Raw genomic sequence first — 18,494 nt, 5'->3', positions numbered from 1 at the left:
CCCTGGAGGTGGCTCCATTGCTCACAACTGCCTGTTTTCTGTCTTTTAGGAAGTTGTGCAGCCACTCTCCAAGTTTCCCGCCTATGCCGAGACCACGCAGTTTGTAACAGATCATACCATGGTCGACTTTATCAAAGGCTTTTGCAAAGTCAAGATATATTACATCCACATTTGAGCCATTTAGTAGCTGTTTCAACACCCAGTCATAGTGTTGCAGGAGCTGTGTTAGGCAGCCTCTACCTGGTCGAAATCCATGCTGGGTGTCAGACAGTAAGTCATTTTCTTCAAGGAACATGATTAGTTTCTTACGGACTATTCGTTCCATGACTTTGCTGATGTGTGAGGTCAGAGAGATAGGCCTATAATTTTTAGCATCTGCTCTGCTACCTCCCTTATGGATAGGGCATATTACCCCCTCTTTCAGTTTGACTGGGAGCTTACCACTTGCAAGAAAGCTCTGAAAAAGAAGCTGTAGCGTTTTTGCAAGGGCTCGTTTGCACGATTTGAGAAGGATCGCTGGGAATCCATCAGGTCCAGCAGCTGAGTTTGTGTCAATCTCATCAACGGCTAGTGTGATATCATCTTCTTCGATGTTGATGTACTCAATTTTTGTCTCTTTGGCCGCTGGTAAAGTGGCAAAGAATTCTTCTGGGTTGTTTACTTGCCTGTGTCCTAGAGGTGTAGTGAACACACTTTGGAACTGTTCGTTCAGTATTTCACTTATCCTCGTGGGATTTCCTGTGAGAGAGCCATCTTTTTGGAAGAGAGGTCCTATTCTCTGGTGCACTGTGGCTGTCTCTTTGGCAAACTTAAAGAAAGCTTTAGGGTTTGATTTTATATTTTCTATTACCCAAGCTTCTTTATCTGCTCTCTCCTTTTCATGGGACTGATGTAGACTTTTCTCAGTTTCCATTAGCATTCTTTCGAGCCGAGACTTCTCACCACTTTTGGTGTGCTTGCTCAGGCGGTTTGCAATCCTTGTCCGTCGTCTCATAAGAATCCTCCTTTCTCTAGGGATCCTGTTTTTATTCTTGTGTGTGCTGGCCCTGCACATTGGGACATATTTGTCACATATGGCTTGTATTATGGACATGAAGTGTTTGTGTTTCATGTTTATGTCCGGTGTGGAGAGACATTCAGGCCAATCCTGTTTGAGGATCTCTTTCTCAATCGACTTCCAGTTGGCTTTATGAAAGTTTAAGTTGGAGAGATGGTGGGTGCTTCGTATAGGCTGTGTGTCTGCGGGGGCTTTTGTTCCATACATAGACAGCTCTATTATGTTGTGATCCGAGATCATTGTCGGCATCACATTAACATTATGGATAATATCCATATTGTTTGTAAAGCATATATATATATATTGTAAAGCATATATATATATATATATATATATATATATATATACACAAGTGTGCACATAAAACATATCCATATATAATTACAAAAGTAGCAACTATAGTAATTTATACTCATATATACATACATGTAAATAATTATATCTAACTTAATATATACCTTCTTATACATATATCTGCATAATTATCTCATGTTATATAATACAATACAGTATAGCAACAATAATAACTTGAATAATAATTATTACTACTATTATGTCAGTAGGGGTGTTTTAATACTAGTTTCTAGTGGTATTTGGAAAAGGTATACCCAATTTTATGAAGATAGGAAACATTGCATTCCTTAAAGCTGTTAATAAGCAGAATTTTAGTCCCAATTAGAAAGAAAATTTTAATACATAACAAACATTTTCTATTTTTAGTATTATATGCAGGTGCTGATGTTAATATTTTCAAGTTTAAATTATAGTTAATTCCCCATCCTTAAGTTCCCATATGTAGCTATTTAACCCTGTAGAATTTCTCCTATTTCTGTATGCCATGACATCCTAAGTATGTTATGGCATAGATTAGATTTTCCGAGGCACAGGTGAAATTTGATTTGATCTTAAATATGTGGTAACAACTATGTTGGCCAAACAGGAATTTCATTCCATTGAAGAACCACTCTCCACAAAGAACAAATCCGCTACCCACAATACAGACAGTTACAGGTTAGTGAACACATAGAAAGGTGTGCTAGTAATCTTACTCCTAATTTTCCCCTTCTGTCAATGTTCACAGAACACCTCAATGCAACAAAGATTGAATAAAGAGGCAATTTTCATCAATAAATATCTTCCCCAACTAAATATGAACACATTACATAATACATAACTCTACTAACCTTTCAATTAATACCACTAACCCCATACATCCTTTACACCATTCACTTTACAATTTCATATCTAACCTAATTGCACCAAATCCAGAACTACTTACCTCCCTTACACATAATTTTTTTTCTCAGGGACTACTAGGCCTGACACCGTTCATTAATCGGTGTGCATCCAAAGCAATGATTAGTAACTTATGAAACCAGTATGCTTGAATCTCTTTAACAATTCATAATAATGACTTTTATTACTTTTATTCCTACCTCAGTTCATCTAATTATATATATCTCTCTCTCTCTCTCTTTCTATCCGCTCAGTCGAAGTCGACTCTCGGTCACCAGTTGGATCAGTGTCCTCCAGTCAGTTCTATCCTGGGCCGCTTCTTTCAGATTGGCTATGTCCATTCCAGTATCACTCTTGATGGTGTCAAGCCAGTGGGTTCTTGGTCGGCCTCTTCCTCTCTTGCCACTGACCATTCCGAGCATGATGTCCTTCTCCAGGGATTTTCTCCGCATAATATGACCAAAATATGCCAATCTATGCTTGGTGATCCTAGCTTCTAGCGACATTTTCGGCCTTATCTGCTTAAGAACTTCTCCATTGGTGAGCCTCGCTGTCCATGGAATCCGTAAAAGTCTTCTCCAACACCAAAGCTCGAATTAATTAATTCTCTTCTGGTCAGCTTTCTTTAGTGTCCAGGTCTTACATTCATATGTTGCTATTGGGAAGAGAATTGCATTCACCAATCTGCATTTGGTAGTGAGTCTGATGTATCTACTCTTCCAGACCCTGCTCATGCTAACCATTGTCTCTCTGCCTAGTACCATCCGCTGTCTTATTTCTGGAGTGCAGTCACCATCTCGATTTATTTTGGAGCCAAGGAAGATGAAATCATCAACCACTTCAATCTCTTCATTATCGATCTTGATGCTGATGTTTATATATATATATATATGTATATATATATATATAATCATCATCATCATTGTCGTTTAACATCTGCTTTCCATGCTGGCATGGGTTGGACGGTTTCACTGAGGGCTGGCAAGCCAGAAGGCTGCACCAGGCTTCAATCTGATCTGGCAATGTTTCTACAGCTGGATACCCTTCCTAATGCCAACCACTCCAAGAGTGGAGTGGGTGCTTTCTATGTGCCAACATCACAAGGGCCAGTCAGGTGCCTCAACAGATCTTTGCAAGTGCAGGTTATCGCCCAATGATTGATGGGTACTCTTAAATGGGCTGAGTATGCTGCACTGGCATAGGCCACGGTTACAGTCTCACTTGGTCTTGGTCACTTGTCATCGCCTCAGTGAGGCCCAACATTCCTTTGTTAAAAGTCTACTGCTGAAAGTGAAAAAATGATGTAGGAAGAAAAAGAGTTGTCGAAAGTTTGTGCCAGCTCAGCTCAGTTCTTTTCCTGACTCAATGCATGTCGGATGTTCACATGCTCTGTACTTATGTTTAGACATAATTTCCTTCTGTTGGACCCATTTGATCATGTAATAAATAGAGAAAGTTAGTGGTCTTGTGCATCACTCCAGCATGCTACTCTGTCGTCCTGGCTAACCTCAGCAATTACCCATGACAACAGCGCCAGACACATTTCACTTTTGAAAAACCTCCAAGGCATTTCCCACACTGCAATCCTGCAGGAAGATCTTCAATATCATGGTTTGAGAATACACTTACTCTCACCTCACCTTATTTTACAGTTAATTTTGATATGTGCACATGCATTCGTGTATATGCTTCATTGCACGGGCATGTGCTAACTCATTTTCTATATTGCCCAGTCACTGACTGCACATTTTGGTACGCAAAGTGACACTGCTCTTCGGACTTATCCAAACAGAAAATTGTCCTGTATACACTTCAATGGTCCTCTCTCCAGATATGCAAAAATTTATCTTCAGCCATGCATTTCTTTTTCTTCCTCAATCATTCGTTTCCTTTTCTCGGAATCTCTCTGATGGGGGAGTGATGTAGTGGCTTTATGCAAGCATGGTGTGGATTTGATTCTCAATTGCCAAATTTCACTTAACAGTTCAACAGCACTTTTCTCACAGTAAAACAATAGTGTTTTTGCGAGTGACAGATGCCTTCGATACGCAGAATAATGTCTTTGCCACTTGACCCTTCGAATCTCTTCTAGACCACCAAAAGCTAGAATAGACATAACAGGTACAGCCAACCAAATCTATTGTTGTCAACAATATGTCTAACCTTCTGGCTGGTTTGGAATAGTTATGTAATGGTTAGTCCTTCGTTGAAGGTCACCACTTGTAACAGTTTTGTTCAGATAGAATCACCAATTTCAATGGTTGTTGTTAAGGTGTTGCTGTTGCAGATGTGGCCTAGAAGAGGTTAGAAAGGTCAAATAAGGCAAAGACATTATTCTGCTTAGCGAAGGTATCTGGTAAATATATAACTGCTGTCATTCACAGAAAAACTATTGTTTTACCATGAGAAAAGTGCTGTTAAACTATTAAGTGAAATTTGGCAATCGAGGATCAAATCCACGCCATGCCTGCATAAAACCAGTAGTGTTATAAAAACAAAAACTCCGTAAGCCAATGTTAATTACTGAGATCCAAGTCTGGCTGACTGGCTGAACAAAACGCCGTCTCTGAAAGAAAAGGTACAAAGGGAGAACTATGGTAACTCACCAATGAAGCAGTTGTTTTGTCCCACCACTCTCAGTTTCATTAACTCACTTTCTTTTCTCTGTAACATTATCATCTCTCTCTATATATATACTACTATGAGACCGTGTATACACATATACAAGCTGAAATTAACTTTCTTTACCTTGCATGTTTTATGAACTGTGTTATACTATTACACTAGCCTACCCATCATGGTATGGTATATATTAACGTAACAGTAAATAAATATTTCTTTACAACTTCGATCACTGTTCTTCTTCCATCTTGCAGACTGGCAACCAACACCTTAACAACAACACAACAACCATTACTGTTGGTGACCACTGATTCCACCTTAACAATAGTGTTACAATTGGTAACCCTCGTCTGCAACGAAGAACTACCCATTACATGTATATACCCATAATTGAAAGGATCTATGAATGCCTATTTACTAGCACTGTAAATTTTTTTTGTTAGAGGAACACTTAGCAATGATGATTAAAATATGGGTGTCTACAATTATATATTCAAAACATTCACATGCACTTTAACACGGAAAGGTCTTCACTGCAGAAACTGTCTCCTGATATACAATGGGCATGAAAAACACTCAACTGGTTTATGAATGATATAACTGGACCGGAGAACACATATTTCTGCATTGTAACGCTTCAGCAGTTGTTATGCTTATCAAATCTGTTCTTCACAGCTCACTAAGAGCTACCGTTCTTATAATTAAATAATAACACAAAAACACAGCTTAGGGTCCGATGACACCATCCACGGCCCTGTCACGTGTTTTTCACAGACATTATCTATGAGAATTCTCTCCAAAGACAGTTTTGGCAATGAAGGTTCTTCTGTATTTGGATGCCTATGAACATGTTAAATATAATTGCATACATTTATATTTTTGATTAATATTTTCAAAAGCTTTCTCAATGTGGTTGGTCTGCCTCTCCCTTCACTTATCGTCATCTCCACCCATTTTAATACCATTTTCTTCTGTCTGGTTTGAGCCATTGGTTACTCGTATCTTCATTCTCCTTTCTCTTTTCGCTGACCATCTTTTTCTCTCAGTGATTCCCTATGTTCTTTCATTTCAATTCCTTTGTCATTTACAACCTTTCAACAAATGCAACAAAATCACTTTCCCTCAATTCCTCTTCTCTCAGATAAAGCGGAGAAACCCGAAACGTTTGAACTTTGCCCTCCATTTCAGCGATTTCGACGGAAGTGCGTGTGGTCATCAAGACAGATAACTCTTGTTGACTCTTGCACCTAACAGCGATGGCTCCACGTGTGGTGCCAGTTTAACATTTACCTATTTCTTTATTACAGTTTAACATTTACCACCGACTCGCATTTACCGTCTTTAAAATATATCTAATTACAAAAGCGACCACAATGGACTATATCCATGAAAACATGCAACCCACAGCTGGTAAAATGTAAGTGCTATTATGTGTTTGCCTTCTTCATGACGTTTCCAGCCTAACCACGTACCTTGTCAGAATCGCATAGTTTTGCTGTTATAAAATAATAATTTACTAACTTTTTATATTTATGAATTGGTAGTTTTAAAAATATGTATATTTGAATTATTTTAATAGGTATTGTTTTGTAGGAAGCATTCCAGTGATAGCTGAACCATTCAAGAAACACGTGTTCATTTTTTGTTTGTTTTTGACTACTTGAGTTAATTGGAAATTTAGATAATTTAATAATTACGTATGTATATATATATATATAATATATATATATATATATATGTAATTACGTGTATAATACTGAACCACATTTAACACTGTTTAAGCGCGAATATATTCCTTTATTTGCGTTATGTTAGAAATGATCCATCTGGCTATTTTCCCTACCATTAATAGGTTGTGAAACTCGTCAATTCCGTAGTTTAGCTACTAGAAACCAACGAAAAAGATGATTTTAATAGATGACCAGAACACAACCTGACCCCCCCCCAGCTATTTGGGAAAGATGAACGTTAAATACATTAGATATCAATTTTCTAAAGCCATTTTAACAAACATTTTGTAAAATAAAAAAAACAGTACTGGCTAAATGTTTCTAAACGGCTTTTACAAAATCTATTGAACATTGGGCATAACTACAGATTTCTGCCCCGCCAACTTTGGAGGATCATAACTTTCAGAAAATGGATATTTTGTAATTAAATTTTCGGCGGAGGTAAAGGACATGGACCGCACGCCTTTTCGGTTATTCTTGTTGTATTTTTTCTACCGAAACCCACTTTTTCAACTGCGTAGATTCCGAATCTACAAAAAAACAAAACGGCATTCAAAATTTCAATTACACAAACGCATAAAACAGAAAATGAAACAAATACGGACGACTTGTTCCGAAATACCACCGCCAATTGTTTTTCCCCAAAATTCGTATGTCCACAGACTCTACATAGTCCGAGGTATATTTGTAGAGAATTTCATTAAAAAATATCAATTTTCTTGAAAATTCAGACGAATTGAAATGGACTCCGGTGAATTTTCCGAAATTCTCCACCCCACCCTCTCCTACAACACTTTGCCCCCAAAATTTTGTGTTTTCGGAATCTACATGATATAACACATTCGTAGAAAATTTCATTAAAAAATATCCATTTTTCTGAAAGTTATGATCATCTATAGCCGGGGCCGAACATCGGAATAAAATTATATAAGCATAATTACACAAATGTGCCTCCTCTCCTGACTTTGTTTCCTCATAACTTTCTGAAAAAGGGACATTTTTTAATGAAATTTTTTATAAATGTGTTTCAGATGGCGTAGATTATAATTGTATCAGAACTTACGAAAAGTTTTTGAGTGATGGTGGGGAGGGGTGAAGAGATCCGAATAATTCACATGCTTGAGGTTTTCCTCATAACTTTCAGGAAAATAGGAATTTCTGATGAAATTTACTACAATTATTTCAGATAGTGTAGATTACAATTATATCGGGATTCAATGTGGAAAAAAGAAAATATGGTTGGGGTAGATATTCCAGTTCTTTCCTATTTAGCTGATCTATAGCTTTCAGCTTCGTGTAGGAATGCTTGTTCTCAGTTATTTGTATCAACCGTTAATTGACATGACTGTACCTGTTTATTACTCCAAGTACTCAACCATACGTAGGTGTAGTCTCTTGGAAAATTTACCCCTTGTACACTTGTAAATAATGGCTTGACTATCAGCATAATAATGTTGTATAATGTAGTCTGTGACATTGAAAAGTGTATAAATGAACAAAAACCTCAGGTGCCCTCATCATAATATGTATGATTTGTGAAAATAATCGGGCATGGTGTGGTTTTGTCAGGAAAAAAGGTTCATAAGAAATGAAATGGTTTTTGAGATATGTTGAGCTAAAATATGCCCAATATGTGGAAAAGTATCGTTGGTAATATGTGAAACAGTTTCAGTAAGTTGTTTCTTTAATTATTAAAGCAGTTGGTGTGATTTAATTTTGAAACACTAATATTGACTCAGTGAAAGTTGCTATAGAATGCAAATTTGGGCAAAAGCAGAACTGTTGCAGATATATATTGATATTGGGTTCAGAGCAATCTTACTGTATATTAGGTCAATTTGTATTACAGATAACCAATTAATAGTGGAAATAGTACTCTCTTTCACTCTTTTTTACTCTTTTACTGGTTTCAGTCATCTTGACTGTGGCCATGCTGGAGCACCGCCTTTTAGTTGAGCCAGGCCTTATTCTATCGGTCTCTTTTGCTAAACCGCTAAGTTACGGAGACGTAAACATACCAAAAAAAGTGTAGTAAAAGAGTCTATTGGAGTGAGAGGGCTGAGATGCAAAGAAATATTCCCTTGAAGAAATTCCAGAGGACATATAGACACACTGCTCAAACTTATTGAAAATAAAATGGCATTCACTCGTATTCAGTCTCAGAGTTGTCACAGAACTGCCATTATCTATGTCATTTTCCGTGAGCACATGTCTTGTCAACTGTAAACACTCCGTTGTACGTGTGTGTGTGTGCTTGTTCTGTTTGACGTGTCAAAGTGGAAGAAGAAACTAATGGGTGTACGTGTATGTGTGCGAGTGTGTTCTGTTTTATGTATTTATGTGTGTGGAATGCAGATATAACAAAAACAATGATGTATCTTAAACTTGAGAAAAGCCTTGCATATTTGTTCTTACCTGCTTCATTTGTGTATGTAGAATCCGTAAATTTCCAAGAAGAAAATGAGATCAACGTTGAAAAAGCCATATTAGTTATAACTAGCATTATGACCCTTCATGCTAGTGCATGTATATATGTGTATATATATGTGTACATATTACATGTACATCAATATATATACATCTACACATAAAATACAAAATACCAAGTTATATCTTGATATCGCTAGTGATAACACTACTCAAAATATATAAAAGACTGGAATTGTAGGCCCATCTCTTGCAATTTCGATCAATTGTATCTTGTCCTCCCTCTTATAGAAGTGTGGCTACAATCCAGCCTACCTCTACTTTTGGGGGGACATTTTTAATTTTCATCCGGGACGTCCTATGTCCCAGATAAAATTAAATATTTCCACTTTGCAAGGTTCGAGTCGAGTACTCCCTTGCACGCTCTGTTGACTCGAACCTTGCTTCTATTGTGGCGAATTTACCGCCTCTGGTTAGATACTTGATATCTTTCATAGTCGCACCAAGACACTTTTCAATGGTGCTTTCCTCCAGGTGTTCAAATCGGTTTTTTTCTCTATATTGCATACTTTATAGACAATAGTCTTTTCTTTAATTTAATTTTTTATTTCGTTTGGTGGCGTTATCCTAGATTCACTCTCTTTGTCGGTGATCAATCCAAAATAGGTTTGTATTTCTTCCATTGTCAATTTCCCCGAACAGGGACACAATTCAATTTTTAAACAATAATCAAAGCTCCTTCTCCCAAAGAGGGAGGGTTACAGTTTACAATTATTTAACAAATGCAACACAACAACGTTTCCCTTACGAGGAACCAACAAACGTGATAACAATAGTTAAACAGTAATAATAATAACAACAAACCTTACGGTGAATCGAAAAGCAGTACGCAGTTGAAGCTATAGTCCTTTATGTATAAGAAATAAACCAACAGCAGTCCTCAGTAGAAGTGGCTGTTCGAGAAAACAGACATTACATACAGCCAAACTTCATATAGATACTTAATGCTAGCTAATTAGCAGATAATCTAATGTAAAAGCCGTGGTAAAGGGTATGTGCACAGCTCCATCTGGACTATTCCATTTTTGCACACTAATTTTATTTTTAATTTATTCCCATTCATGTGAAACCACTTATTCAAGTCATTGATGCAATTTTATACCAATTGCTATCTTTACTTTTGTTATGTTACGATTTAATTATTATATTATACTTTAATTTGATTTTAATTATTACTTACTACATATAATTCAATTGTTATTATTATCTCTAATTTTTATTGTTAAAATTAAAGTATCTGACATAAAATAGAGATATGTTTTTGTTTCACTTTTAACACGTAATACTGAAATAGTGGAGAAGATATGATATTGCTATGGGCTCGCCCTAGGCAAGAAGTTGAACATTTTTTTGCCATGACACTCCCCAGACCCTAAGTAAGGCATGTGTAAAATTTGAATGAAATTGGTTGTGTAGTTCTCAAGTTTTAGGGAAACACACAGACACACATTCTCAGTTTTATATATATAGATATAGTCCATGTGTTTTTTCTTAATCATCAAGGAACTGAAATATTGCAACATGCATGGAGAAAAGGAAGAAATATAAATTAACACTATTGATTAAAGAAAATGCAAAAGAAAGAAATATAAATGACATTGATTTCTATTAATTTTAAAGCTAAATTAAACAAGATCTGTGGAACTGTACAATGCATTTTATGAAATTCATAAAAGCATTGTGTTGTATTGTTGCCAACAAAATTCTAATAGATATGTAGAAAATAGTGCATCTGAGGTGCCATGCATGTTAGGATATTTCCTCTTAATGTGACTCCACATCCCCTTCACTGTATAGATTGAGGGGTCGACAAAATTCACACTGTAGTTCACTCTGAAATGATTTGGGAGAGCATTGTATGCCTGTCAGCAGTCCATTACAATCTTAGTTCTTGGCAGCACATGTTCATTAATTATTGGTAATAATGTGGTGGCTCTTCTGTCTGGGACTGGAACTAAAACACATCTTAAAGTGTCACGTCCTGCCATTCCAAGTACCCAGTGGCCTTCCTAGTAACGATCGTGATGGTACTTTTGGTGCATAAACTTGGATTCATCAATTTCCACAACAATATCCCATCCCCCAAGTTGGATAGCATTGTCAATGTACCACATGGCACAAATGTCACAGAAATAATTTTTAATAATTGCTTCTGATGCAACAAACTGTTTACAGTGCATTTTGGCCCAGTAATAGATCAAATTTACAAGCCGTATCAATGGAACATCTCCACATTCTTCCTTCAGATACTGTCTTCTGCGGTGTAAGGAACATAGGCTCATTACAACACTTGGAAGAATTGTGAATCAATCCCAGAGATGCCAGGAATTGGATTGTCAAAGTCATGTTATTTGTTATGACTTGAATGTCATTCAGAATATAATTTTCTTGTGTCAAATCATTAATAGCAATGACTGATTCAACAATCCAATATCGTCCATGCATTCTGAAATCTAATGGTCAAGGTTTGTTGCAAGTGTGTAGGAGCTGATTTATAAAGTAAGAGAAAATGTGGCTCAAAACTGGTGTTTATATAAGCATAAGGTGGCTCCACAGACAGATGAGTTTTTTTTTTCCTGTGATGGGAACAAATTGTTGTAAACCCACAACTGGACAGTTGAAACTGACCAATAACTGCAACAAATTTGGCAAACCACTGGGTCATGTGATTTGATGCTAAGAATCTTGGTTCACCAGAGCTCTGTTTTCTATTTATCTCTTAGAATTTTGTTGATGACAATACAACACAAAGAATGCTTTTGAGTTTCATAAAATGCATTAGACAGTATTATACTGTTTAATTTACCCTTTTAAAAATGTTTTTTATGAATTTCATAAAATGTGTTCTACAAATTTTGTTTTAGCTTTAAAATTAATAGAAATCAATGTCCTTTATAATTCTTTCTTTTGCATTTTCTTAAATCAATAGTGTTAATTTACATTTCTTCCTTTGCTCCATGCATATTGCGATATTTTGGCTCTTTGATACATGTTGCAATATTTCAGTTCTTTGGTGGTTAAAAAAACCCCACCTGAAATATTATAACTAATACAGCTTTTTTGACATTGGTCTCGTTTTCTTCTTGGAAATTTACGGATTTTACATACACAAATGAAGCAGGTAAGAACAAATATGCAAGGCTTTTCTCAAGTTTAAGATACAACATAGTTTTTGTTATATCTGCATTCCACACACATAAATACATAAAACAGAGCTCGTTCGCTCACACACACACACACCACACATGTACACCCTTTAGCTTCCTCCACACATATACATAAAAATAGAACATGCTCACGGGTGCACACACACAGAAACACACACACCCATTAGCTTCCTCTTTCACTTCGTCACATCAAACAGAATAAGCATGCACACACATACACAGGAGTGTTTACAGTCAACAAGACATGTGCTTTCAAATCCCGTTTTCTGATTGGATAAAAATCTTTCATGGAAATTGAAGATAATGGCAACTCTGACTGAATATGAGTGAATGCCAATAAAATTGCTTGTGGATCAATATTAATGTTAATATGCCTGGGAGAAGGAATACTCCATAGGGGTGTTCTGCATACTAAATACAAATACAATGATTAAATTAGAGAAAGTGGTACAGGTGTGGCTGTGTGGTTAAGAAGATTGCCGTGCAGTTGTGTGGTTTCGGGTTCTATCCCACTACACACTCCGACCAACGTCTTGTCAATAAAATTTGGTAAATGGAAATGAATGTGGATATTTCACTCTTTTGACTTAATTTTTCGCATGTTTTAACATCACTACTCTGGTCTTTTTGTGTACCTTTTAGCAAGTACCAGTCTGTTACAAGCATAAGGGCCTAGACTGTGGCCTGCAGATAGCAATCTCCCTTTCTACCAGCATCCTGAGTGGCTCAGAAAAGTATCATGTGGATGTGTGATTTATCTTCCCTTTGTTTACATACAAGCAAACTGATTGCACTGAGAAAGCGTAACTCAGTGGAAATATATTCTTGATCTCTTCCATTTTCCCCACTTATGTCTAAACCTTTGAATGAATAACGAAGAAAAGAATTTTACTTTTTACGCCTTTTAATGGTTCAGATTTATGTCCACATAAAATTGTTGTCACTCAGCCTACTAGTAATATTAGCTAAATCTCTCTTAAACCACTCAAGTAATATTAGCTAAATCTCTCTTAAACCACACCCTCTGTGGTTCAATATAAAGTGTGTCTGATATAAAGAAGTAGTCTTGGATATTCAGTAAAAAGATTGGATGACCATAGCTAAAATAGCTTTATAGATCTACTAGATCAGGCTAAATGATAACACAAAACAAATAAAAAGGTCTTAAAAAAACTTGTGATTATGTCCAAAAACATTTGCAAGATGTTTATACTTTTATGTTCTAAATTAAGTTTTTAGAGTTAGAGCTATTTCTTTACACCAATGAATGACAGATTAAACTTTAAAATGCGAAACATAGATTAAATGTTGTGAAGTAGGTTTGTCAAACCTATACTAGTATGAATGAATTGATTTCAGATTCAATCCATTTTATCAGTTTTGTGATAGAATAATGCCACTAGTTTTCCATTTAATTTTGTACATACATTTCATACTACATAGCATTACATCTTAAAACCTATGATAGAATATGCTAATCCTTTATGGAACCCATATACAAAGAAAAGTTTGTGCAGCTAGAATCAGTACAAAAAAAATGGCATTTAGGTGGACATACACATACCATAAAAACTCATGTAATTTACACATTTTTTTTTGCAAAAATAAAAATAAACTTTAGGAGGTACATAAATTACATGAGTAGATTGTTTCCAGAATTTTTTTAGAAATTTTTTTGTTGGAAAAGACATACAAAACATTTGTACCGGAAGTTGACTCATTTAATGTCAGAATAGGTTTTTACAGAAAAATTAATGGCTTAAATATAATGAAGTTGACTTTTATTCATGCTGGATGGTATAATGCTTACTGTTTCTGTATAAATTTACTAAAACCATTAAATGGTTAACTACTTTTTGAAGTCTGATGTTCATGCTGGTATTCATGGTCTGGGCCATATTTTACATGTTTTACTCGGTTGAGTAAAGTGTTATCCAAGCCAATGTTTATTGGTTATTAAACTTAATTTGCAACACCTGTATGTATTTATCAGCTTTGTTTTTGTTGGTAATCCTTATCAACAACTTTTCCTGTGATTGTGATTTGAGAAGACACACAGCAGTATGCTAAAGATTGGACATAATCTCTTGTGGGCAAGAAATGTAATATAAAGTTTATTATAAACAACACAAACACTTTGTAATTTAATAGCTTTCAATGTGATACCTGTTAAATAGAAATTATTTTTATTTAATGAAAATTTAATAAAATCTAATCATAAGTAAGTGAAATTATGCTAAATACAACTAAAATGTAAACCTTTTTTTCCCTGGTTATATTAGCAATTCTGAAAACTTTTGGGTGCGAATTTTACATGAGTAGAGGCTTTTTTAAACAATTTTTATCCTGAAAATCACTTGTGTAAATTACATGGGGTTTTATGGCACTTAAACACATGCACATTAGTGATGGAATTGAGGCCGAAGGGGTCACATACTTTGACATGGATAACTTGTGAAAGATCTCTATGATCAAAATCTTGAAGAGTGTTCAGATTGTAAACCATGAAAATATTGGAAATATGATGTGACATATAACACAAGAACTAGAATTTTAAAGGCTTTATTAACCACTGATGTCAAAATAACATACTTTAATGGTATGCTTAATAATGTCCGGAAAGTTCGTGCCGATTTTTAAAGGAAAGAAAAAGGTCAATAAATACTTGCCGTTATGATTTTAATCAACCAAATATGAACCATTTTGTTGCATGTGTCCCATCTTTCCTTTGTCTTGAAAATACCCTCTTCCCAGAATTGAGGTGGTTTCATGGCAAAGAATACATCAAGGTATCTTTTTACGTCATCCAAGGAATTGAAATTTTTACCATTAAGACTATTCTGCAGAGACCTGAATAAGTGGAAATCCGAAAGAGCAATACCTCTTGTGAATATGGAGGGTGGGGTAATACATCCCAGCCGAGCTGCAGCCAGTTTTGTCCGGTTCCCAAAGCATCAAGTGCTGAAAATGAACTTTCTTATCTTCCATTTTAAAGGATTACAGAATTAACACAGGTTATAGGAACATAAACCTTCTTCCAAGAAAAGATAGCTTAAAGTGTGCTCTAAATGGAGGTGTAGTCAAATCCTATTTTATGGACTCAACCATGTTCTAAAGTAAGTCGAAAGGTAAGCTACTATAAATCGGCATGGACTTTCCGGACAACCCAATATAATTTTCAGCACTTGATGCTTTGGGAACCGGACAAAAATAGCTGTCACTGGTACCCATTTTCTGCTGAATAGACTGAAGTGACATAAAATGAAGTGGTTTGTTCAAATATACAATGTTCTATTTGGTCTGAGAATCAAACCATGACCTAACAATTGTGGGGCCAACACCTGAACCACTTTGCTGAGTCAAATTTGGGTTTATCTCATGTAGGATTAATGAGCTCTTTCTTTTTTTTTTGTTTCAGTCTTTGCTGCCAGTGTGGTATAGCAATTGAAGCTAACCCTTCCAACATGTGTGTCAATTGTGTTAGAACTGAAGTTGACATCACTGAAGGTATACCAAAACAGTGTGTTATATACTTCTGTAGAAAATGTGAAAGGTAATTTCATTGATTCATCCTTGTTTTATGTTTGTGGGAGGTGTAGCATTATAATTTAGTGGTTAGTGACTTTTACAACATGCTTGAATGTAGCACTATTATAAACTAGTTTAATATGGTTTTAGCTGTACTGTAATCTAATTTACTATACCAGTGTACTTACTGTAAACTAGTCTAATATGGTATTATATTGTATTACAATCCAGTTTAATATGGTACAGTACTGTAAACTAGTTAAATTGGTACTGTACACTGCACCTTGGTCATGTTTAATATAATACAGTACTGTATTATAACCTAGTTTAATATACTGACACTGATGTGACCTACTTTAATATGGTTTTGTTGAATGCTTTGTAACATAGTGTAACACTATGTAAGGTGGGTGGAATATAATGATTTTTAAAAGAGTAATAATAATTTGTTCTGTTTTAGGTACAAGGCCAATAATTTTGAAGGGAAAGGGTTAGTTCATACCATTATTCTCAGTACTTCACCAGTACATGAGAGTTTAGGGGTTGGTGGTATTACTTCCCATCAAACTTCAAAATTGTGGGCCTTGTTGCTTAATACAGACATTTTAGTTTCTTTAGCTCACAGGCCACAGTTTGTGAGCTGCCATTTTGTACTTTTAGTACAAAAGCATATGACCACTTGCATCCTTCACTGTCAATTGTTATTTAAGTCAGTCAAAAATTTTGATCATTCAAAAACTAATCTGTTAGGCCATATTTATGACTGTTTGAGATTGATACCTTATTTATTTCTGTATAATACACGTGCATAATGCATAGCCCTTATTATGGGCAGTGAAATCACAGAATAGTAGAATAGTCATCATCATCTTCGATTAATGTCTGCTTTCCATGCTGGCATGGGCTGGATGGTTTGACTGAGGAGTGGCAAGCTGAGAGGCTGCACCAGGCCCCAATCTGATCTGGCAAGGTTTCTATAGCTGGATGCCTTACTAATGCCAACCTCTCCGAGAGTCTAGTGAGTACTTTTTATGTGCCACTGGCATGGGGGCCAGTCAGGTGGCACTGGCATCAACCATTCAATGGTGCTTTTTATGTGCCACCGGCACAGGTGCTAGTCAGGTAGTACTGGCATTGGCCTTGGCAACGATTTCACTTGACTCAACAGGTCTTCTCAAGCATAGCATATTGCCCAATGATTGAAAGAGACTCTTAAATGGGCTGGCTATGTGACAGTGGCATAGGCCCCGGCTACACTCTCGCTTGGCTTGCTAGGTCTTCTCAAGCACAGCATATCTCCAAAGGTTTTGGCCATTTGTCATTACCTCCGTGAGGTCCAATGTTTAAAAGTTCCCCCCATTGTTAGGGTGTGACATTTCTTCACACAGCTGTCCTCATCCATACATAGCACAAGACCATATCAGCGCAGTTATCTCTCTTGCACACCACATCCGCTGCTTCTTATGTCCAACTTTTCTCTCAGGGCGCTTACACTCTGTTGTGTTGGCATACTGGCATTACACATCCAGCAGAGCATACTAGCTTCATTTCTTTCTAGCCTACGTATGTCCTCAGCAGTTATAGCCCATGTTTCACTGCCTTAAGCATGGCTGTTCACACACATTCCTCATACAGTCTACCTTTCACTCTGAGCGAGAGGCCCGTTATTACCAGTAGAGGTAGGAGCTCTCTGAACATTTCCCAGGCAATTCTTATTCTAGGACCTACGCTTTCAGAGTATCCACCCCTGCTGCTGACTTGGAAGCTATCAACTACTTTTAGCTTTCTCCCTTGGCATTTGATGGAAGTTGTTTTCTGCAGATTTTCAGTGTTTATTGCCCCTGTGCATCTGTCACACACAAAAACTGTCTTTCCAGTTAACCTTCCTTTGATATTGCTGCACCTTTTATGTGTCCATAGCTTACACCAAGTACATTTTATTGAGTTTCTACCCATGCCTTTCCTACTGATCGAGGAGGACCATCTACCTGAAGGGATTTGTAGTTTGTCTGCTTTCCTACTTACTAAAACTTCGGTTTTGCAAATTGACTTCTAAGGCCTTTTGATTCTAGATCTTGCTTCCACATCTGAAACTTCTCCTCTAGTTCTGATAGTGACTCAGCATAGAGGAGCTCCCAGCGGCAGCCTATTTCGAATTCTGTTGTTGTTTTGAGAACTTTGATGAATAAGAAGGAGCTGAGGACTGATCCATGGTGGACTCCTACTTCTACCCAGAATTTTTCACTATACTTGTTGCCAACCCTCACCTTACTGACAGCATTCCTGTACATAGCTTGTACAGCTCTCACTAACCTCTCATCTATCCCTAGTTTCTGCATTGACCACCAGATAAGGGATTGAGGGATCCTGTCAAAGGCTTTCTTCATGTCAATGAAAGCCAAGTACAGAAGTTTATCTTTGGTTAGGAATTTCTCCTGCAGCTGTCTTAACAGAAATTTGGCATCAGTGGTGCTTCTCCTTGGCACAAACCCAAACTGTATCTCATCTAAACTGACTCTCTCCCTAATTAGTTGGGCTATGACCCACTCCGTAACTTTCATCACATGATCCAACAACTTGATACCTCTGTGATTATTCCTATCTAATGTGTCACTTTTACCTTTGTAGCAGTTGACTATAATGCTGCTACACCAGTCACTGGGTATG

At 36.5% G+C, this 18,494-nt stretch overlaps 1 protein-coding gene across 1 annotated transcript in view; it reads left to right on the top strand.

Annotated features, from left to right (window-relative positions):
* The first annotated feature begins 6,141 nt into the window (after positions 1 to 6,141).
* Positions 6,142 to 18,494, top strand: part of LOC115223823 (60S ribosomal export protein NMD3) — a 34,224-nt gene continuing 21,871 nt past the window's right edge. The window contains exons 1-2 of the mRNA XM_029794499.2: positions 6,142 to 6,332; positions 15,718 to 15,852. Of these exons, the coding sequence (XP_029650359.1) occupies positions 6,289 to 6,332; positions 15,718 to 15,852 (179 nt within the window). The 5' untranslated portion in view covers positions 6,142 to 6,288. The remainder of the gene's footprint in view (positions 6,333 to 15,717; positions 15,853 to 18,494) is intronic.

This window comes from Octopus sinensis, linkage group LG24, assembly GCF_006345805.1.
Source record: "Octopus sinensis linkage group LG24, ASM634580v1, whole genome shotgun sequence".
Classification (NCBI taxonomy): domain Eukaryota; kingdom Metazoa; phylum Mollusca; class Cephalopoda; order Octopoda; family Octopodidae; genus Octopus; species Octopus sinensis.
The sequence above is the reverse complement of the archived record's forward strand: the minus strand, read 5'-3'. Positions and strand labels throughout refer to the sequence as shown.